Source organism: Sminthopsis crassicaudata, chromosome 5 (assembly GCF_048593235.1).
Source record: "Sminthopsis crassicaudata isolate SCR6 chromosome 5, ASM4859323v1, whole genome shotgun sequence".
Classification (NCBI taxonomy): Eukaryota; Metazoa; Chordata; class Mammalia; order Dasyuromorphia; family Dasyuridae; genus Sminthopsis; species Sminthopsis crassicaudata.
In genome coordinates, this window is record NC_133621.1 from 268,200,841 (window position 1) to 268,224,923 (window position 24,083).

At 32.4% G+C, this 24,083-nt stretch overlaps 1 protein-coding gene and 1 long non-coding RNA gene across 10 annotated transcripts in view; one reads left to right on the forward strand and one right to left on the reverse strand.

The window, feature by feature from the left end:
• Nucleotides 1–24,083, forward strand: part of LOC141544605 (uncharacterized) — an 82,488-nt gene that overhangs the window by 24,533 nt on the left and 33,872 nt on the right. The window lies entirely within an intron of this gene.
• LOC141544603 (uncharacterized) overlaps nucleotides 1–24,083 on the reverse strand; it is a 133,254-nt gene that overhangs the window by 18,610 nt on the left and 90,561 nt on the right. For 5 of the 6 annotated variants that reach the window (XR_012482684.1, XR_012482687.1, XR_012482685.1 and 2 more), the window contains 7 exons: nucleotides 21,930–22,046; nucleotides 19,339–19,479; nucleotides 17,071–17,153; nucleotides 15,313–15,406; nucleotides 2,982–3,224; nucleotides 1,662–1,732; nucleotides 1,038–1,176 (listed from right to left, as the gene is read on the reverse strand). Coding sequence is in view for 1 of the 6 variants with exons in the window: in XM_074270983.1 (XP_074127084.1) it covers nucleotides 1,038–1,176; nucleotides 1,662–1,732; nucleotides 2,982–3,224; nucleotides 15,313–15,406; nucleotides 17,071–17,153; nucleotides 19,339–19,479; nucleotides 21,930–22,046 (888 nt within the window). In the remaining 5 variants the exon portion in view is untranslated. The remainder of the gene's footprint in view (nucleotides 1–1,037; nucleotides 1,177–1,661; nucleotides 1,733–2,981; nucleotides 3,225–15,312; nucleotides 15,407–17,070; nucleotides 17,154–19,338; nucleotides 19,480–21,929; nucleotides 22,047–24,083) is intronic. The other variant, XR_012482686.1, reaches the window with a different exon arrangement.

Consider the following 24,083-nt stretch of genomic DNA (forward strand, 5'->3'; position numbering starts at 1 on the left):
TATATATATATATATATATACACATATATATGTGTGTACACACACATAGATGTATATCTGCAAGCCTCCCTGGAGATATGAAGAGAGGAGTGAAAAATACAAAAAAAAAAGAAAAATACACAGCAGAGAACAAAAGTAAACCCAAGAGAAATAAAAGAAAAAATGGACTGTTAGGAATATAATGCCTTCTATTATTAAATATGTTTTCTTGAACTAGAAATTTATTCTTACATATTTTGAATCCTTCACAATGTTTTACTTGGCACATGAAAAGATTTTGCTTTGCTTTGTTTTACTTGTTTTTATTTTCTTATTTTATGTTTATGTTTCAAATGAATATATATATATATATATATATATATATGAAAGAAAATTATTTTAAGATGCTAAATTATTGAACCCTTTGAAAAAGAAAAAATGTTAAATTGGTTTTCCCAATTCCATGAAAGAAAATTATTTTAAGATGCTAAATTATTGAACCCTTTGAAAAAGAAAAAATGTTAAATTGGTTTTCCCAATTCCATGAAAGAAAATTATTTTAAGATGCTAAATTATTGAACCCTTTGAAAAAGAAAAAATATGTTAAATTGGTTTTCCCAATTCCATTCATCCTAATCCTTTAATTGTGAAAACTACAGGATTTTTCTTCCCATCACCTTTGTGTCATTAGAATAAAAAATAATTTCAAAAAAAAAAAAAGCATAAATATGGAGATTATTTTTAAAACAATCAGATTTTGACTAAAGTGTTCCAGGTTACAAAGAGTCAAAAAGAAGATTACTAAACACCTTTTCACCATTAAATTATCATTAACTTAAAGGACTGATACTTGTGGATTTAAAAAAAAAATACAGCTTTAAAACACAGCCTTTAATCTTTTAAAAACACAAAACTTTAAAACCATTATCGAAATTTTTTTTATTATTTGGCAAAAAAAATCATCTTTTTTGAAAAATAAATCCCCCAAATAAATAAGCATGAAATTTTACATTGTCACTTTAGGATAAAGAACAAGAAGGGGGGGAAAAATCACTAACCATTCGAAAGAAGTCTTCAGTAGAACTTTCTGAAGACTCTGTATTTTCAGTAAAATATATTGATCTTCTTCTAGGAAGTACCACAGAAGTATCAACAAATTCATTATTCATTGGCTCCAGAAAGGGACGTGTAGTAAATCTGTTGAGTAAAATTTTATTCTTTAGTTTTTCATTCATTAGTCTGCAATAAGTAGCCTCTCATTACTTCTGTGAACATTTTACAACACATAAATGGGTAGTAATTTTCTTAATGTTTGGATTTTTTTTAAATACTGTCATAATTGTGATTTTTCCTTAAAAAGTTTCTTGACTCTGAAAACAATGAGATTATGTTATAAAAGTTTTTTATAATTATATGTTATAAAAGTTTTTTTTACATAATTGAATTATTTCTAGTTGACTAGTCTTCTAGTTGACATTAATATATGTATATGTATTTATATATATTTATATATGTATAATCACCCAGTTAACCCACATTTTCCATTGAGGTCATAGATATGATCCTTAATGCTTTGTTATATTCCAAATGGAAATCTTCAAAAGCAATGTAAATTTATATGATTTTTTCTTCCTGTCTGTGTTTAGGTGTACCTGTATTCTTGAGAAAAGAATTTTCTGTACCTCTCTTGCTCTGCCTCCAACTCTTCATGTACGGTGTTTCTTTTGCGGAATTTAGCTTTCAGTTGTTGAATCTAAACCAAATGGAAAACAAAGAATAAAGTTCACAAATATGTTTGACTCCATCCTGAAAATTATAAGACTTTTGTTCTCATATTCTGTTAGCTTTCATTTTAATTTCAGACAGTGATTAAGAGGGCACTTCTAAATTGCAAAAAAGTAGATTCTAACTTTGAAATGAGTCATGCTCAAGATCAGCTGAATTGCATTTCAATTGGAGAAAAACAAATAAAAACAACAACAATAAAAAAAACAACTCTATTTCAATTGGAGATTAGTTCACTAGTTCTCATCCTTCAGTTTTGTCTTCTTAGATTATTATAAACATATCAAATAAAATTTTGAAAAAAATTACCTCCAGACGCTTTCAAAATGCTTTCTTCCAATTCAAATTTTGGTTGAAAAACACACAAAAACTAAAACGACTCACCTTTTTTTTAATTGAATATTGTACCAATTATTAAAAAAAAACACTTGAGAGTATATATGGTTATTTTTGCTTATGATTTCAAAAATGTTATATAGGCACCTTGAGTGGTAAACAGAATAGATTTGGGAGAGAGAGTTGAAACATGAATGATTATATGAAAACTTTAAAATAAAAGTTTTGTTTATTACATAGAGCAACCATGGCTGGACATCCTTCATAGTTTCCAATGTTATGCTATTTATTGTATTAATTAACAAGGGGAAATATAATTTTTCTATTAAAAATCACACTTATGTAGGAGGAAAGAACCAATAGAGGGAAGATGCTATGAGGTAGAGAGTACCTCATATGTAGTTTAGTTCAGGAAAGGATTCAGGTTCACATCACATCAGGGAAAGAGGGAACATAAAGGCAGAAACTTTATGGTGTGGAGATTGACTTGAACATAGTAGAAAAGACAGTCTGAGAAAGATTGGGTTCCTATCATAGGTATCTTAAAGATACTAACAAAGTAATCTAAGCACATTATGGTTGCCTTAACTATGGTCATAAAACTATCTGGGAAACAAAAAAACTTTGACATTTTTCTGACAAGGGAAGAGAATAATCTATTTTCAGAATTCACATCAGAAGGCAATATTTTCTTTTCCTCTTTTTCTTTTCTTTTTTTTTTTTGTTTTGTTTTGTTTTGTTTTTTAAGTTGATACCAAGCTTAAGGAGAGTAAAAGGCAGAGGGGAAAATTCTAAAGAAAAAGATTCTGAATTTAGAATAGGGGGAAATCTGCATTTACATGTTAATATTTTAAAAATATAAAAGTGATAAATTAAATAACCTTTAATAATGGATTTATTTTTTTCACTTGTTCTTCAGTCTCTTTCTTCACTTTTTCTTTAATCTTTGGTCCATATTGTATTTGTTCCATAGGTATTTCTAAATGATGCTCAAGATCCAGCCTGTCATCATTCTGTTTCAAAGTTTCTATTATTTCTTCTTGAAGATATCTATTTATAGATTCTATATGTCTATTTATTGAATTTTGTGCATCCAATTGTTGGTGAAGCTCTTCCTCATATTTCTATAAAGTATAAGTTTAGCAAAATATAGAAGTAAAAATCTTTCAACTTAAATAATAATTTAACATTAAAATTAAATTATTTTAATTGTAAGCTGTAAGAAAATGTTTCATTATTGTTATCTAACAACTATAAAATATATTTCCTAAAATGATTATTAAAGCAAATTAAGAAATTCAAAACAAAAATAGGATTGAAAGAAGAAACCACAAAATTACATTACTAGCTTTTGTATAAAGTTGGAATAATCCACATTTACTACTTTATTCTATAGTTTTTTTTCTGAGTTATATGTCTTTTCTCTCCAGCTGTAAGTACAGTGAGTAGATACCAAGCCAATTCACAGAAGGTGGATATCAACAAATCCTTTTTAAGTTATCTTAGGCCTAAAGCTACATTAGATCTTAAAAGGAATCTGCAAAGAAATGTCATTCCTTTTTTATTATTCTAACAAGAAGACTGATTCTAAGGGTTATAGACTTGATTGGAAAAGCAAATAAATTTAGACTAATTAGAATGACACCAACATCAGATGTGCAACTGCAGTACCTGAGAAAATAGTTTCATCTAGAAAACTCTTGTAATAGTGCCCTATTTTATACTACATATAACATTTTTATATTAAATATCATATAGTAGTAATATCTATATCTATATCTATATCTATATCTATATCTATATCTATATCTATATCTATATCTATATCTATATCTATATCTATATCTATATCTATATCTATATCTATATCTATATCTATATCTATATGGGTTTTAGTGTGGAGCTGCCCTCTTCATTTTCCTCAAGTGGCTCAAGAATGTAAAGCAATAAACTTAGCAGGATAGCTACCTGTTTTGCTTGAGTCCCAGGGATTACAGGACTGACTGAAATATGTATACAAAAAAAGCATGACATTACTGAGTTCTAAAGAGGCCAATCTATGCATGTTAAGAAGCCAATTCTGTTTGATAAATATTGATGAAAGCTGCAGGATAGTAAATGAATGACAGTAAAATAAAATGTTTTTAGTCACTTGTCATTTTTTAAAACATGATGGGGTGAGTGTAGCAACTCTTAATTTTACATACAAAATCCAAGATACATGTGAAAAATGCATAAGGGCATTCTCTTTGCCAAAAGGTATCTTTATTTATGAGGAGAATTTAAAGATAGAATGAAGTCCTAAAATAGGCACCAAGCGGGGTAAATCTAAATAAATTAGGGAGAGCAATAGAGTTAGTAAAAAAAAAGTTTAGTATTTGGAAGAAACCATTAAAGGAATATTCTAGGAGCCTTCAGTAGACCATTGAATGGCAGGCTAACTCCATAGAGGAATTTAGCAGTCTAACCAGAGTCAGCTATATTAAGGAGAAAGATCAGTAAAAGGAAGTTGCAAAGAGGGAGGGAGAGCCTATCTCCTAGCTGGCTTACTCCTAAAAAGGACTTAGCAGAAATCTTTATAAGTGTTGAGGGCCATGGAATGTTAAGGTATAAGACCCTTTTCTCCATGGAGTACTTTTGGGAATCTAGTCTTGATGAGGAGTAAACTGAGGGTCCAAACCGAGATGGGTCATTTTTTTTCAGGAGGTCTAATAATCTCTTTCTCCTTCCCAAAGTCCCAACAGGCGGTCCGTTAGCAAATGACTTTTGCTACTCAAGGCTGTGTAGAAACAAAGTCTTTATTTATTAGAATAGAAACACCGGAGAGTCAGTGGGCAAAATGGCTGCAAGGTACAAGGCCAGTTTGCAAAGAATAGATTTTTGGGTTCCCTTTTTTATACAAAGCATAATTATTCAAATGTATTGATCTAAGGAGGTTCAGGAGAGTGATGCAGATAAGATAAGGATTCTCTTGTAATCTTTTGAGTAGAGACAGAAGTCTCTTCCCCTGCTGTGACATTTGGTCTGTTTGAGCAGATTAGAATGGGGGGGGCTATAAAACTCCAACCAGTTCAGATAGCCCAAACTGGTTTGACCACATCAAAGTCCAAGTTCCAAATGGAGTTGGAGATCAAACAAAGAATACCAAAGGGGCTACCGCCCTCAACAGTCTGGCTCAGCTTCTCTATCCCTCCTGCTGGTGGATAGAGAGAAGTCAGGAGACATGTCTAACCTTGCTGATTACTAGTATCAGGAATCTTTGGAGGAAGGCATGATTACAGACTTCTAAGAAATGTGTCTGGAGGACATCAGCCAGACATTCTATTATCTGTTACCTGCTATCTGAATACTTTTGTACATGATGCCTTGATTACTGTTCTAATTTAGATGTATCAAGAATCTAACTGAACACTTAGGCATTTGTAACGGAATAGGTAAACTTTAGGTATATTAACCCTGATGTAATCCTGAATAGATTAAACTCTGCTGAGTCCCTCCTATCCCCTCCTTGTTTATGAATCAGGACAGGGGACTGACACCTGTAGCTCTCCTATGAGCAGATCTGGACAATAAGCACAACTTTCAAAGAGTAAATATAAACTTGGGTTTTCTCAGGGAAGGAGGACAAGTAATACAGAAGAGTTGGGAAGATAAAAGTTATATATTGAGATATTGGGACTCTTAAAGATATTCTGGGAAAACATGATTCCCATCAGGGCTTTATCAAACTGTCTGGCAAGTTTCCATCATAGGTATCTTAAAGATACTAATTAAAGCAGTCTGGGCCCAACCAAGCTGCCTTAACTATCATAAACAAGACAGTCTGAGAATCTAAGGTCCTAAATTGAGCATTTTAACATTTCCTGAGAAGGAAAGAGTTTCAGAATTCACATGTATAGCATTACTACTATATAATACATACATAGCACCAATTTGCAAATGTTAGCTCATTTCACCACTTATATTTTTCAAAAGCTCTTTAGGTCTTTCCTCCATCTTCTGGTGATGTAAAATATCAGAGTTGGGGAAATGTTTCAATATTATCAAAATCTAGCATCTTAAAAAAAGCAGTATCTCTACATGTATTCATTTATTTGTTATTCTTTCAGCAGGAGGAAAATCTTTCCTTCCCTAAAATAGAAAAGCAATATATGCAGAATACTATATTGGAAAGATTTTAAACCATTTATTGGTGAAATGAAATAAGAATCTTCCAAGTAGGTCAGCCCTTCCGTCTGAAACAAATTAACATAGTGTTTTCATACAATAAGTTGTTAACTCTAAAATCTATGTAAAGTAATGAAGTTTCTTACTCTTAGTAGTAATCACCCTGCAATCAAACTGTTGCTTTATTTGTTCTATATTCTTTTAAAAATCTCTTAAAGCAATGCTCTTTTCAAATTTTTGGGGGGAGCATTCTGGGAAGATGGCAAAGTAGGATGGTAAATTTCAAGGCCTAATTTACCCCACAAATAAGACAAATCTTTGCCTCAGAGCAAACATAGACTTGTGAAAACCCAAGCTGACTTGGGGACAGAACAGAATTCCTCTCTTGATACAACAGGACAAGATCTAAAGGAGGACTTTGGGCCAGGATTAACATATCAGAAGTGCAACCATCTCAAGGCTAAATACTCAGGAACATCCAGTGGGGATCCCTCAGGCTAGCAGCTTGTGTGGCTAATGTCTCAGCTGGAACTATGGTCACTTTCACCTGCCCCACTGTTTTGACCTGCCCAAATGTATTGACTCCTCTTGTGGAGTGGGGGTTGGAGTTCAGGAGTGATCCTCGAATGTTTAGGAATACAAGGCCCAGCTGTGCAGCTGAGATGCAGCCCTGGGCGAGAAGGAACCAACATCTGGTGAGTGCAGAAGCAGGTGTGTAGGGGCACTGCTGACTGTAGGCACTTGCAGGAGGGTGGAGTTCTTGATTTTAGGTTCCTGGTCAGAGTGGAGAGCTGAAGGGAAGCTTGAGGCACTATCCCCCACCCAGTGATTGGAGGTACTTAAATTAATACCTTCTATTAAAATATGTCTTATTAAAAAAAAAGACAAGAAGAAGTGGCAAAGAAGAAAAAAAAACACCATTGAAATACATTATGGGACACAGTGGATAGAGCACCAGCCTTGAATTCAGGAGGACCCAAGTTCAAATCTGGTCTCAGACACTTAACACTTCCTAGCTGTGTGACTCTGGGCAAGTCACTTAACCCCAGCCTCAGGGAAAAAAATATACATATACATATACATATATATATACATATATATATATATATATATATATATATATATATATATATATAAAAAATGGGAACAAGGAAGACTGGAATTCATTTTTTAAATGCCTTCCTGCCTAAACAGAATTTATGGAAGAACTCAAAAAAGAATTCAAAACTCAAATGACAGGCATTGAGGAAAAACTTAAAAAAAATAAAAAATAAAAAACTGAAAAGCATCCAAGAAAAACAAGGAGATTATGAAAAAAAAACAGTTAACTGGTTAACAAAGGAGGTACATTGTCTCAAAGATTAAAGAAATTTTTTTAAAAATTATAATTGGGCAACAGGAAACCAATGAAGCTATGAGGGACTAAGAAACAGTACAACAATATAAAGTATGAGATAATAGAACACAATGGGAAACATCTCATAAGAAACATAACAACAAGATCTCATAACAACAGATCCCAAGAATAGATTAAGAAGTGAAAGTATAAAAATAATTGGACTGCCAGAAAGTTGTGATGAAAAAGAGAACCTTGACACAATATAATGCAGTAAATAATCCTAGAAAATTTTCTTGGAGTGATGAAAACATGAGGGGAAAGTAGAAATAGAAAAAAATCCACTCATCACCACCTCAAAGAAATCCTTTGTGGATAATAAGTAGGAATATAATTGCCAGTTTTTAATACTGCCAAATCAAAAAGCAAATTTTGCAAGAAATGAGAAAAAAATAACAAAAATCTGGATCAAAAATTAGAATTGTACAAAATTTATCTATGGCTATAATAAAAGACCACAGGTACTGGAAACATATCTACAGAAAACCAAAAATACCACATCCAGCAATTTACAATTTTTTTATTTACAATTTTCAATTTAAAAAGACCCAGAATTTGAAGGAACTTGCAAATTTTCAGAACTTTTTATCAACTTCATTTGAACTTAATAGAAAATTTAACATGAAAGAGCCAATATCAAAGTGTAATTTTAAGGAAGTTGACATAGACAAACTATTTAAACATGAACAATTTGCTTATGTTTTTTTACACAGACAATGTATACTTTATTTTTAAGATTTCCATCAGTAGCTCAAAAGAAAAATTGGCAGAGTAAGGGTAAAAAGAGTAACCATATTATACAAGTGAGATGCAGAAGATGGCATTAGAGGGACAAGGGCTCATAGTTCTGAAAATCTATTCACCTAGGGAATGGATTCAATTGTTAATACTACATATATACCATGAAGGATATAGTACCTCCAAAAACTATAAGTAAATAAGCAGGGAGGAGTAGGTGAATGGGGAAGCAAAACTCCAGGAAAGAAAACAAAAAAGGAATCCCTGGGTGGGGGGAGTTAAATTATAATAAGCCAACTTATGGAGCAGAATTTAATGAAGGAATCAGCAGTGATAGGAAAGATATGTGGGTATGTGGGATATATGTGTGGGGAGATTACATATCTATATATCTATATCTATATCTATATCTATATCTATATCTATATCTATATCTATATCTATATATGTATATATAGAGAGAAATATAGAAATAAATATATCTTTTTTTAAACTATAGCTTACTTGTTGTCAGGAGAGGGATGAAAGGAAGGTATGTGTTTGTGTCTATTAGTGTGTATGTATTTGTATGATTATATCTACATATGTATAGATATAGATATAGATATAGATATAGATATAGATATAGATATATACACATATATATAGATAGATAGATATATACATATACATATATATATGTATCTCTCTCTCTCTCTCTCTCTCTCTCTCTCTATATATATATATATATATATATATATATATATATATATATATATATAATATAACCTGTTTGGTGTTTGGTGTAGGGTTGGGACTGAAAAAAGATAAAAAAGATAAACGAGGAAAAGTCAAGTTGTTTCTGTCTGTTAATAATTCTTTTCAGGGACATTTTTCATCTTTAGGATTATAGAAGCAGAGTGTCATAAGCTCTGTGGTTCTGAGAGCCTCTGTAAATACTGCCCCTAAATGTTTCAACACTCTGAAAAAAAGTTCTTTGAAACCATCTATTTCTCTTTGGGATCTCTCTGTTAGATTTTTTTTCTTTCTGTCAAAGTTAACTTTGTGTCTTTATTACTTTCATTCATGAAAAAAAAATGTCTAATATTTTTGCCACCTGTGAATGCTTTCAAATACTTGAAAAAGTCTATTTAATAGAATATAATCACACACACACAAACACAATAGATTCTTTTTATATGAATCCTATTATGTAAAAGAAGACATTTTTCTAATAGAGAAACCTTTATAGAAAATCTTTGGAGACCAGAATTTTCTGGGAGATGTAAAGTCCTTAAGTGATGAAGTCCTGGGCAGCTAGTTGTGGTAACAGAGAAGTTTGAAGCTAAAATTGTAATATTCATTGAATGTTAGGGAAGATAATTGATGGAGGTCTTTGCAAACTTGAATTTACTGTATTCAATCAGGAAGCCAAGTTATGATGTCAAACCCTCAAGGTTAAATTTCCCCTATAAAAGATGCTCTCGTGGTGTAGAGTTTCTTTCCCTAAATTCTTTTCTGTTAGCCTGCCATGCTTCACCTCATGGTATCTTTCTTTTCAAACCTCACTCATGCATGCTTCATGGAATCTTTCTCCTTCTCATAGGATGCTAAATCCCTTCTGGGGACACTGAATTGCTTCCATTTGAATTGCCTTAAGAAGATTCTGGGAATCACCTAGAAGGATAAAATACCCTACACTGAGGTCCTTTCTCAAAATAACCTGCCAAGCATTCTAACTCTCCTGTAGAAAGCAGAACTCCTTTGGGATGGCTACATTGCTTGAATGCCAAATGAATGCTTACAAAAATTTTTATTTCATGGAGAACTCACATAGGAGAAGTGCTCACAAGGTAGACAGAAATATCAATATAAGAACACTCTTAAGGTGTCTCTTAAGGACTTTAAAATTGATTGTATGACATGGGAGAGACTGGCACAGAACTGCACAGCAAGGCATGCCCTCATCAGTGAAGGTGCTATGTTTTATGAACAAAGTTGAATTGCGTTAGCCCAGAAAACACGGGAGATGCACAAAGGTAGAGATGCCACCCCAAATATTCACAGGGAATATTTGTATCTAAATTGTGGCAGAGTATTCTAAGTTTGTATTTGTCTGATCAGCCACAGACAGACACACTGTACCTTGACTCTTAACATAGTGATGCAGTCTGGGTACTTTTTGAAAATGAAGGACAATACATACTTACATACTTCCTCTAACAAGGGTATAACCCTTTCCCTAACCACTTTCAGTCTCCTAAACTCTTCTGTGGATTTAGCCTGCCAGCCAATCGATTCTCACCTCATAGTATATTCCCATTGCCCTGGTAAATTAAAATTCTACAGGAACTTGTCTTTTTCATTGTTCATTGTTCAAACCCCTTTCCTTGCTAACTATAATATTCTATCTACTGCACTCCTGATCCCATTTCCTGAATATTTTCCACACTTCTCATATCTATTTTACTTCATTTGGTATCTTGCCACAACAATTTCTGCATTCATACATTCTATTTTACTTTTGCCTGTGGCATATGTGGAGCAGACCATTCTAGTTAGTTTTTAATTTTTGTATCATCACCCACTTTAGTACTTTATGATATACTGTACAGAGACATATCTATGATGATAAACTGGACAGGGACATAACAAACACATATTAAGCATTTTGTAATATTAGATTTGGGAACGATGACTTGATTAGACATTAATAAGAAGAGATTAAAAGATGAGGAAATAAAATACTTTTACATAGTCCCGTTTTAGAAAAAAAGAAGTTGAATAAACCAACAATGGACTCCCCAAGGAAAAATCTCTAGGTCCAGATGGATTTACAAGTAAATTCTACCAAACATTTCAAGAACAATTAATTCCAATACTCCACAAACTATGTGGGAAAATAGGGAAAGTAAGAGTTCTATCACTTTCTTGCCATGACACAAATATGTTACTGAAATCTAAAGTGAGAAGAACCAAAGCAGAAAAAGAAAATTACAGAAGTTTCCCTAATAAATGTTGAAGCAAAAAGATTAATAGAACTTATCATCAGGATAATACACTATCACCAACTGGGCTTTATACCAGAAAGGCTGAGCTGGTTCTGTACTAGGAAAATTACCAGCATAATTGATCTTATTGATGGTTATCTCAATAGATGTTAAAAAACAAAAACAAACAAAAAAACCTTGAGCAAAGTACACCACCCATCCCTATGTGGAGAGCAGAAAAATAAATGGAGTTTTCTTTAAAATGGTTAAATCAGTTAAAGTATTAGATATAATTCAACAAGGTAGAAGCATTCCCAATAAGATCAGTGGTGAAATGAGGTTGCCCATTTTCATCATTATTATTAATATTGTGTTAGAAATGTTAGCTTTAACAGTAAGAAAAGAAATTGAAGGAATTAGAGTAGTTCACAAGGAAACAAAATCATCAGTCTTTGCAGATAATATGATGGTACATTTAGAGAATCCTAGAAAATCAACTAAAAAACCACTAGGAACAATTAACAATTTTAGCAAAGTTGCAGGGTATAAAATAAACCCCTATAAATCATCAGCACTTTTGTATGTCACCAACAAAGCCCAACAGCAAGAGATAGACAGATTTTATATATAAAATGTTTGGGAGCAAAGTAAGCCAGGACACAATTACAAAATACATTTCATGCAAATAAAACTAGATCTAAACAACCGAAAAATATTAAGTGCTCATGAGTAGGCCAATCTAATATCATAAAAATGACAATTCTGCTTAAAATAATTTACTTAGACAGTCTCATACACACTGCCTAGAAATTATACAGCTAGAAAAATAAAAACATAACTTACCTGGTAGAACAAAACATCAAGAATTTCAAAGAACATAGTGAAAGTGAAAAAAAATGCAAAGAAATGTGGCCTTGCTGTATCAATCACACCTAAAACTATGTTTTAAAGCAGTAATCTTCAAAATCATCTACTACAGGCTAAGCAATAGAGTAGTAGATCAGAGTAAGAGGTTAAATTCACAAGACAAAATAGTCAGTGATTAAGAACACACTATTTGACACAAATTGCTGGCAAAATTGGAAATTAATATGGCAGAACCTAGGTTTTCACCAATATTTAACACTCTATATCAAGGAATCTGAAACGTATTCATGATTTAGATAAAAAGGGTGATAATATAAGCAAATGAGGAGAATAGGGAATAGTCAGCTCTGTGGAGAAAGATGGACAAAGAGAAGTGGAGAACACATTTTGAAACGCAAATTGGATAATTTTGATTATGTTAAGTTTTTTTAAAATCTGCACAACCTTGATAAATGTGGAAATATGTAGAGAAGAATTGTACATGCTTGCATATATTGGAATACTTGCTGTCTAAGTTAGCTAATGAAGAAAGGGAGGGAGAAAAATTTGAACACAAGGTTTTTTATGAGCGAATGTTGGAACCTATCTTTGCATATTTTAATTTTTCTCCAGTTGCATTGTATACAGCTTTTTTTACATTTGTTTTTAATATTTTTGAGTTCAAGGTTCTCTCGATTATCCCCACTTACAATAAAGAAACCACATGTGTATTTATGCAAAACCTTTCCATAAGATTCAGGTTGTGGAAAAAAAAAACATAGATCTCCCACCCTAATGAAAATAAAAATCCTCAAGAAAAATATAGTTACAAAAAGAGAGAGAGATAAAGAGAGTAATAAAGAATGCTTCAATATATAAATAGACTCCATCAGTTCCTTCTCTGAGTATGGATAAGAGTTTGATCATAAGTCCTTCAGGGAAGATGTGGATGATTGTACCACTGAGGAAAATAACATTATCATTAGTTGATCATCCTAGAATATTTACATATAGTATTAATTTGCATACTTTGATTTTGTTCATGGTGAACTTTCCAGGATTGTTTTTTTTTTTTATTTGTTTTTTTGTTCGTTTGTTTTGTTTTGTTTTGTTTTGTTTTTTGTTTTTTTTTTCCTGAGAGCATCCTGCTCATCATTTTCTAGAGAATATTATTTCATCATAGAAGCTTGCTTCAATTTTTTCCAATTGCTGTTTCTATTTTCTCCCATTTATTTACGTTTAATTTATTTACCTTAGCCTTTACCATGTCCCTCATCAAAAGCATCCTGCTACTGACCATTCCCTCCCCCAACATGCCTTCTCTTTTATCATCCTCCCCCTTTCCCATATCCCATTTTCCCTTCTATTTTCCTGTAGGGTAAAATAGATTTCTATACTCTTATTGATATGTTATTTCCTATTTGAATGAATTCTGATGGAAGTAAGGTTCACTCACTCACCTTTTCTTCCCTCACCTCCCTTTCACTATAAAAGCTTTTACTTGGTTCCTTTTTATGGCAGATAATTGGCAGCATTCCATTTCTCCATTCCCTTTTCTCCCTCTACATTTATCATTTTTTCAAAAAGATAGTATCCCTTAGTTTTCAACTCACATCCATATTTTCTGTCTGTATATGCTCTTTGTAACTGCCATAATAATGAGAATAATCTATAGGACTCCCACCCTGGTATCACAGACCTTTTGTACTGAGCTTGCTTCTAAGTTGGATTTGGCTGGAAAATGTTCTACTTTTTGGGTGGTCTAATCCTTTAAGATTTGTTTACAGTCATTATTCAAAGGAGTTTGGAAAAGTCTGGGGAAGCGATTGGACAAATTCCTGCCTTTATTCTGCCATTAAAAAAAAGAAAATAATGTTTTTTCCACACACAAAGCCAATGTAGCCAAGTTTAGGAGGCAAAAAAAGCTGAGAAACAATTTTTCTATCCAGTGTTTTTGATAAAAGCTTCATTTCTAAAATATATAGAGATGAATTCAAATTTATAAGGATATAAAGCATTCCCCAATTGATAAATGATCAAAGGATATGAACAATTTTCAGTTGAACAAATACAAGCCATTTCTAATCATATAAAAAAATGCTGTATTTCACTACTGATTAGAGAAATACAATTAAGGCAATGCTGATGTATCATTTCATAGTGCTTGGTTAAGATTGATTAAGATGTCAGGAAAAGATGATAAATGATGAAGAGGATGTGGGAAAACTAGAATACTATTGCATTGTTTGTGGGGTTTTGAAATGATCTGACCATTCTTGAGAGTAATTTGTAACGATGCCCAAAGAATGATCAAACTCTAAATTCCCTTTTATTCAGCAGTGTCTCTGCTGGGATCTGTAGCCCAAAGAGATCATAAAAGAGGGGAAAGGATCTGCTTGTGCAAAAAAAAATGGTAGCAGCCCTTTTTCTAATTTTGTAGAAACTAGAAATTGGGTAGATGCCCATCATTTGGGGAATGGGTGAATAAATTATGCTATATGAATATAATGGAGTATTATTCTATAAATAAATAATGAACAGGTTGATTTTAGAAAAGCCTGGAAAGATTTATATGAACAGATGTTGAGTGAAGCAAGAACCCCCCAGGGAAAATTGTACACACTAACAAGAAAATTATATGATGATCAACTGTGATGGACTAGGTTCTTTTTAACAATGAAGAGATTCAAGAAATTGTCAATAGGCTTGTGATGGAAAGTGATATACAAGCACAAAAAGAAAACTGTGGACACTGAATGTAGATGAAACTGTAATATTTTCACCTCTTTTTGGTTGATTTTTATTATTTCTCATATTTTTCCCTTTTGATTTGATTTACTTGCTTAACATGAAGACTATGGAAATATGTTTACAAAGATTGCATGTGTTTCACTTATATTGGATTGCTTGATGTATTAGAGGAGAGGAGGAAGAAAAATGTAGAAGATTATGCAAAGGTGAAAAAGCTATTAAAGGAAAAAAAAGAACAATAGGAAACTCTATTTCCCTCAACTTAGAATTGTTGAAGCAGTGTAATCTACCACTTAAAGAAATTATTTTTCAAATGAGAAAAATTAAATCCCAGAGCTGACTTACGATAAGAAATTCCAAAAACTGTTTGGGAAGTTTTCCAGTTTTGTTCATTTGCTGCTTTATTGCATCTTCAAATGTGGCACTTTTCATTTTAAGCCTATAAAAAAGTTAATATATTGTCAACAATTCAAAGCTTTGAAGAACTTTTTTATAGTTAATTGAATTTAACAGTTTCTTATAAGTTTCAGTGCCTTACTTGCAAAGACTGGAAGTTAGATTTAAAGAGAAAAGTAAAAAAAAAAAAATTGGCTTCTAAAATATTTCATTTTATTCCAATGAGAACATCATGCACAGGTAAATAAATGAATACAGGATACTGGGAATAAATATAAAGTAATTGAAGAAAGGAATTAAAAAAAGAACACACAGAAAGTCTTATGGGAGACTTATGGGCTTTTTTTGGGTTGAGCTTTTTGACTGGGTGAGCTAGAGATTTCAAGAGGTGTATGTAAATTCCACATTATGGATTATGCAAAGGCATAGGGATCAAAAACAGATACTATTTCGAATCTGGGACACAGTTATGAGGAAAACTTTTAAGAAATCCTTCTAAGATACTTATATTTGCATATAATTACTCCTATCTCCTATCATACAATGATATTATCTAGACAAGTATATCTTTTTTTTTTTTTTTTTTTTTTTTTTAGGATAACTCTCAAACAAACATGATCATGATCTGAAATCGTGTGATTGGGAGTAGTGATTTCCTTGTTGTAGGTAGATATTGTCCACCTATTCAAACTTGCAAGCTTATGCCTTCCAAAGTGTCCTACCAGCACTGAGAGGTTCAGATTTTGACTCAGAGTCACAGACTCAAGGTTTGAACTCTTCTCACTTGACTTAGTTCGCTTACGATTGTTTCTAGAGATCAAAAAGTCGGCCAATTTTCTTTCTTTTTTTTTTTAAAGAAAATCTGTGTTTTGATAATTCTTCAGAAAGAGTTTAACATAAGTATATGCTATATTAGCAACTGGATATGAAAAAAAAAGCTAATTATATAATTCTGGGGAAAAATCCTCATAAGACACAATTAGTCAAGATGCTTTTTGAAGGGACATTTTGTTGGGGGGGTGTAATAAGGGGTGTAATATTTTGACTGAAATAGGGAAATCTTCATGAAGAAACTGCTTCTCTCAGTGTGTACCTGTGGCAGTTCTTCAATGTATACTTTGAGAGTATTTTGTGGGAAACAAAGTGACTGGCCCATGATACACAGCAAATAAGAAGTCAGATATTCAAACCTAACAAAAATTTCCATGATTTGGAAGCAGGTTGTGGATACATTAGATTACACTGCTTCAAGCCTAGATCTTGATGGGAAAAATAATTATTTTCTAGCAGTAATTTATATGGCTTATCCATTGAAATTCTGCTGATGATTTCCATTATGGTTAAAGTGCAACACTTGAATAAAGTGCCAAGATGAACACCAGTATTTTTTGGAACATGTCATCCAATCTACTTTCCTACATTTCTCATCCCGAAAACTCTCAGGACCAAAGTGTCAGTTACTTTATAAAAGGTACATTTTACTTGAAGTCCAAGATACTTTTGATATTTATATTCCCAGTGCTGAGTACAATTTATTTATTTATTCATCTCAAAATAAATTCTACTTAAGCAGATTATTCCTCTTTTCCATTAGAAAAAAGTAGATTTGCATTATGTTCTATTACAAATATATTTTGTCAATTTATTATTTTGATTTGCTCTGCAACGAGACATAACACTAAATTATAAAAATGCTTTGACTCTTACTTTTGTAAAGAATCTTTCCTCTCCTTAAGATACTGAAGATACTCCTTAAAATTCTGCTTATCCTCCTCTCGAGATTTCTGGAACTATAAAAATCCCAAACAAAATGTTTCAAAATTTTCAACTTTAAAAATTAAATCACAATCTTATCCTTAACTCTGAATTAGTGATGCCTGTACATAAGTATTAAAATTTGACAAAATTTTACTAGTCCATCAAGCAGTAGCCCATTGCATAGACACAAAGTTATGTATTCTTATATTCCAAGTGTGACTATATTTAATCCACTTTTTGGCATATACACCCAATATGTAAAATGCACTAAAATGTAGCACAGGGCACTTCATAAATATAGATCACAGCCATCTAGAATAGAAACCCTAAAGAGTTGTCTGAGGTAAATGACCTTAAGAAAGTTTTTAAGGGTCTTCTAGCTAGACAATTACAGAGAATGAATTTTCTAATTTTCTCAGTTCCAAACCAATACACTACACCAGAGATGTCTTGTGTAAAATGATCAAGGTTATGCTTGTTGATTATAAAGCTACATAGTGAAATTGCTGCTCAAAGGACAAATACATGTTTTAGAGAAAAATAATCTTTGGAAAAGTAACTTTCTGATGTAGATTTTTGACAAATTATATTTATGCAATTATCTAAAATATGTTATTAAATTGAGCTATTTGGCAATTGCTCTTTCACCAGAGGTGCTAACTTAGAAATTTTGTGATGGCTATTTTTTTTTCATGTTGGGAAGAAGATTAGATTAAGTGTCACCTGATCTAAGGTAAAAGCACAGTGATCTTTCTTTCTGCCTCTCTGTCTGCCTCCCTCTCTCCTGCCCTCCATTCCTCCTTCTCCCCCTCCACCTTCTCTTTCTCTCTCTCTCTCTCTCTGTGTCCTTCACTCTTGCTCTCTTAAATAAATGCTTACTTTACTTATAACACAAGTCCTTTGGTGCTTGTTTCCATGATACCTTGTATTGTAATGAAATTTTCCCTATTTTGCATTGCCTTCTCAGTGAAACTGCAAATTCTTCAAAGACAAGAGAGCATGGCTTTCCCATATTCTTGTGAACCTAATCAGAACCTGTCATAGTATAATTCACAGAACTGACATTCATTAATTAAAGAAAAAAGAAACACAATTTTTACACAGTTCTAATATAGCTTAGTTACTACCCTAATCAGGGAAAGAAGAAAGGGAAGAAAAGGTGCCAGTTTGCTCTGAATGCATTTTACTGAGTTCATTCATATAGACACAGATTGATGGCTTCCCTGTGATTCCTTATCAAGTTCAGTGCACATCTAGCTCCTTGATGTCAGTTCTCAACACAAAGGCTTTTTAAAAAGTTAATATTTGAATCAATATGGTCCAAACAGAATGGGAGGGAAATAAAGGGAATTGAGTGATAGAGGAAAAAATTGATTTGGGAAACAAAACTTATTCCATTCCAATGTTGATTTCTGAAAACCAGAAATATATCTCTAGCATACAAATACGAATGAATAAGTTTTGAAAAAAAAGAAACTAGCAATAAACCAGTTCTTAGTAAAAACCGTTATACTGAAGTTAAGCAAGTAAGGGAACTGGTTCACAACATTCAGAGATGTTACTCAAAATATAAGAGACAATTATTACTTTTATATATAACTGAAAATATTGACTTTTATGTTTCTGGAGCAGAGAAACAAGCATTCCCTAAGTATCCACTATGCATCAGGCACTGTGCTAAGAGCTTTAGAATTCTTTTCTCATTGGATTCTCACAACTATTCTGCGAGGTAGATGCTATGATTATACACATTGTACAGTTAAAGAAGCTAAGAAAGATAAAGTAACTTCCCTATATTGTCTGAGGCCACTTTTGAACCTAGATCTTTCCAACTTTAGATGCAAAGTTCTATTCATATTTCCACCAAGTAGCCTGTGTGTGTGTGTGTGTGTGTGTGTGTGTATAGATCCACTTATCTATACACACACACAAACATACATACATAAGAACATAGTTAAAGTATGATATACTTAATACTCAGGAAAAAAAAAACACACCATATCATTCCTTCTGTAAGGATATTATGAGTAAATATAATTATCCCAATATAAAAATGATATTAAGGGGTACAAAAGGTAGGTGTTATAGATCTCGTTCTATTACTTTAAATGACAGGCACAATTATCAAAAAATGTATTATACTATTGGTAAAAAAAAGTATTATAGTGAAAACGTTCCATTAATCAATGACAAATTATGGATTTTTTGCATACATACTTTATGCATGTCTTCATCAATCTTTTCCTGTAGTTTTTGCTTCAAGAATAAAAATCTTTGATGTGACTGAATCTCTTCTAAAGACGTGAGTTTGTTTTTTTGGGAATCTGCAATTTTTTCTCGTAGCTTTCTTGTTGTATCCTGATAGAAATATGTATATAAAATTTCTATTACTGATTTTATATAGCACCATTAGCTTCTATGAAATAAATATGCTTTTACTTGCCTGAATATATTTATGATTATCATAGCATGGTTTTAGGAAAAGTCTTAGGGACTTTTAATGCAATCACCTCATTTTGCAGTTTGAGGAAAGTTAAGACCCAAAGAGGTTAAGTAAGCTGTCATAAAAATAGTCATCAAGAAAAGGATTGGAACTTGGTTCGTAGAACAAAAAATTATTTTCCCTATATCACACATCTTTCATTCAAGCATGGGCCAAATGTTATCCTCTTCCTTGCTCATCACAAACCATTACTTTCATTCTGTCTTCAGAAATAAAACACCTCCAAAGCCATGTAGGAGATAAACTTTTTCATGTGCAATTCACATGGAACGTGGGGGAATGGTAAAGGTAGACTATATAATTTCTTATATCTGATAGAAACATTAGGTTTTTTACTTTCTATTTTTCAGAAAAAGTGCTTTGCACCTGCCCTTATATGAATAGGAACATTTATGAGAAGAAGATGAATTTTCTTTCCTCTCATAGTTTCCCCTGGAGAAAGTTTTTAAGGGTCTTCTAGCTAGAAAATTACAGAGAATGAATTTTCTAATTTTCTCAGTTCCAAACCAATACACTACACCAGAGATTTCTTGTGTAAAATGATCAAGGTTATGCTTGTTGATTATAAAGCTACATAGTGAAATTGCTGCTCAAAGGACAAATACATGTTTTAGAGAAAAATAATCTTTGGAAAAGTAACTTTCTGATGTAGATTTTTGACAAATTATATTTATGCAATTATCTAAAATATGTTATTAAATTGAGCTATTTGGCAATTGCTCTTTCACCAGAGGTGCTAACTTAGAAATTTTGTGATGGCTATTTTTTTTTCATGTTGGGAAAAAGACTAGATTAAGTGTCACCTGATCTAAGGTAAAAGCACAGTGATCTTTCTTTCTGCCTCTCTGTCTGCCTCCCTCTCTCCTGCCCTCCATTCTTCCTTCTCCCCCTCCACCTTCTCTTTCTCTCTCTCTCTCTCTCTGTGTCCTTCACTCTTGCTCTCTTAAATAAATGCTTACTTTACTTATAACACAAGTCCTTTGGTGCTTGTTTCCATGATACCTTGTATTGTAATGAAATTTTCCCTATTTTGCATTGCCTTCTCAGTGAAACTGCAAATTCTTCAAAGACAAGAGAGCATGGCTTTCCCATATTCTTGTTAATCTAATCAGATCCTGTCATAGTATAATTCACAGAACTGACATTCATTAATTAAAGAAAAAAGAAACACAATTTTTACCCAGTTCTAATATAGCTTAGTTACTACCCTAATCAGGGAAAGAAGAAAGGGAAGAGAAGGTGCCAGTTTGCTCTGAATGCATTTTACTGAGTTCATTCATATAGACACAGATTGATTGCTTCCCTGGGATTCCTTATCAAGTTCAGTGCACATCTAGCTCCTTGATGACAGTCTCAACAGAAAAGCTTTTTAAAAAGTTAATATTTGCATCAATATGGTCCAAACAGAATGGGAGGGAAATAAAGGGAATTGAGTGATAGAGGAAAAAATTGATTTGGGAAACAAAATTTATTCCATTCCAATGTTGATTTCTGAAAACCAGAAATATATCTCTAGCATACAAATATGAAAGAATAAGTTTTGAAAAAAATGAAACTAGCAATAAACCAGTTCTTAGTAAAAACCGTTATACTGAAGTTAAGCAAGTAAGGGAACTGGTTCTCAACATTCAGAGATGTTACTCAAAATATAAGAGACAATGATTACTTTTATATATAACTGAAAATATTGACTTTTATGTTTCTGGAGCAGAGAAACAAGCATTCCCTAAGTATCCACTATGCATCAGGCACTGTGCTAAGAGCTTTAGAATTCTTTTCTCATTGGATTCTCACAACTATTCTGCGAGGTAGATGCTATGATTATACACATTGTACAGTTAAAGAAGCTAAGAAAGATAAAGTAACTTCCCTATATTGTCTCAGGCCACTTTTGAACCTAGATCTTTCCAAATTTAGATGCAAAGTTCTATTCATATTTCCACCAAGTAGCCTGTGTGTGTGTGTGTGTGTGTGTGTGAGTGTGTGTGTGTGTATAAATCCACTTATCTATACACACACACAAACATACATACATAAGAACATAGTTAAATTATGATATACTTAATACTCAGGAAAAAAAACACAACATATCATTCCTTCTGTAAGGATATTATGAGTAAATATAATTATCCCAATATAAAATGATATTAAGGGGCACAAAAGGTAGGTGTTATAGATCTCGTTCTGTTAGTTTAAATGACAGGCGCAATTATCAGAAAATGTATTATACTATTGGTTAAAAAAAGTATTATACTGAAAACGTTCCATTAATCAATGAGAAATTATGGATTTGTTGCATACATACTTTATGTTGTTTTTGCATCAAGAATAAATCTCTTTGATGTGACTGAATCTCTTGTGAAATCCTGAGTGGGTTTTTTTCGCAATCTGCAATTTTTTCTCGTAGCTTTCTTGTTGTATCCTGATAGAAATATGTATGTAGAATTTCTATTACTGATTTTATATAGCACCATTAGCTTCTATGAAATAAATATGCTTTTACTTGCCTGAATATATTTATGATTATCATAGCATGGTTTTAGGAAATGTCTTGGGACTTTTAATGCAATCACCTCATTATGCAGTTTGAGGAAAGTTAAGACCCAAAGAGGTTAAGTAAGCTGTCATAAAAATAGTCATCAAGAAAAGGATTGGAACTTGGTTCGTAGAACAAAAAATTATTTTCCCTATATCACACATCTTTCATTCAAGCATGGGCCAAATGCTATCCTCTTCCTTGCTCATCACAAACCATTACTTTCATTCTGTCTTCAGAAATAAAACACCTCCAAAGCCATGTAAGAGATAAGCTTTTTCATGTGCAATTCACATGGAAGGTCGGAGAATGGTAAAGGTAGACTATATAATTTCTTATAACTGATAGAAACATTAGGTTTTTTACTTTCTATTTTTCAGAAACAGTTCTTTACACCTGCCCTTATATGAATAAGAACATTTATGAGAAGAATGTGAATTTTCTTTCCTCTCATAGTTTCCCCTGGAGAAAGTTTTTAAGGGTCTTCTAGCTAGAAAATTACAGAGAATGAATTTTCTAATTTTCTCAGTTCCAAACCAATACACTACACCAGAGATGTCTTGTGTAAAATGATCAAGGTTATGCTTGTTGATTATCAAGCTACATAGTGAAATTGCTGCTCAAAAGACAAATACATGTTTTAGAGAAAAATAATCTTTGGAAAAGTAACTTTATGATGTAAATTTTTGACAAATTATATTTATGCAATTATCTAAAATATGTTATTAAATTGAGCTATTTGGCAATTGCTCTTTCACCAGAGGTGCTAACTTAGAAATTTTGTGATGGCTATTTTTTTTTTCATGTTGGGAAGAAGATTAGATTAAGTATCACCTGATCTAAGGTAAAAGCACAGTGATCTTTCTTTCTGCCTCTCTGCCTCCCTCTCTCCTGCCCTCCATTCCTCCTTCTCCCCCTCCACCTTCTCTTTCTCTCTCTCTCTCTCTCTGTGTCCTTCACTCTTGCTCTCTTAAATAAATGCTTACTTTACTTATAACACAAGTCCTTTGGTGCTTGTTTCCATGATACCTTGTATTGTAATGAAATTTTCCCTATTTTGCATTGACTTCTCAGTGAAACTGCAAATTCTTCAAAGACAAGAGAGCATGGCTTTCCCATATACTTGTTAACCTAATCAGATCCTTTCATAGTATAATTCACAGAACTGACATTCATTAATTAAAGAAAAAAGAAACACAAATTTTACCCAGTTCTAATATAGCTTAGTCACTACCCTAATCAGGGAAAGAAGAAAGGGAAGAGAAGGTGCCAGTTTGCTCTGAATGCATTTTACTGAGTTCATTCATATAGACACAGATTGATGGCTTCCCTGGGATTCCTTATCAAGTTCAGTGCACATCTAGCTCCTTGATGTCAGTCTCAACACAAAGGCTTTTTAAAAAGTTAATATTTGCATCAATATGGTCCAAACAGAATGGGAGGGAAATAAAGAGAATTGAGTGATAGAGGAAAAAATTGATTTGGGAAACAAAATTTATTCCATTCCAATGTTGATTTCTGAAAACCAGAAATATTTCTCTAGCATACAAATACGAATGAATAAGTTTTGAAAAAAAAGAAACTAGCAATAAACCAGTTCTTAGTAAAAACCGTTATACTGAAGTTAAGCAAGTAAGGGAACTGGTTCACAACATTCAGAGATGTTACTCAAAATATAAGAGACAATGATTACTTTTATATATAACTGAAAATATTGACTTTTATGTTTCTGGAGCAGAGAAACAAGCATTCCCTAAGTATCCACTATGCATCAGGCACTGTGCTAAGAGCTTTAGAATTCTTTTCTCATTGGATTCTCACAACTATTCTGGGAGGTAGATGCTTTGATTATACACATTGTACAGTTAAAGAAGCTAAGAAAGATAAAGTAACTTCCCTATATTGTCTGAGGCCACTTTTGAA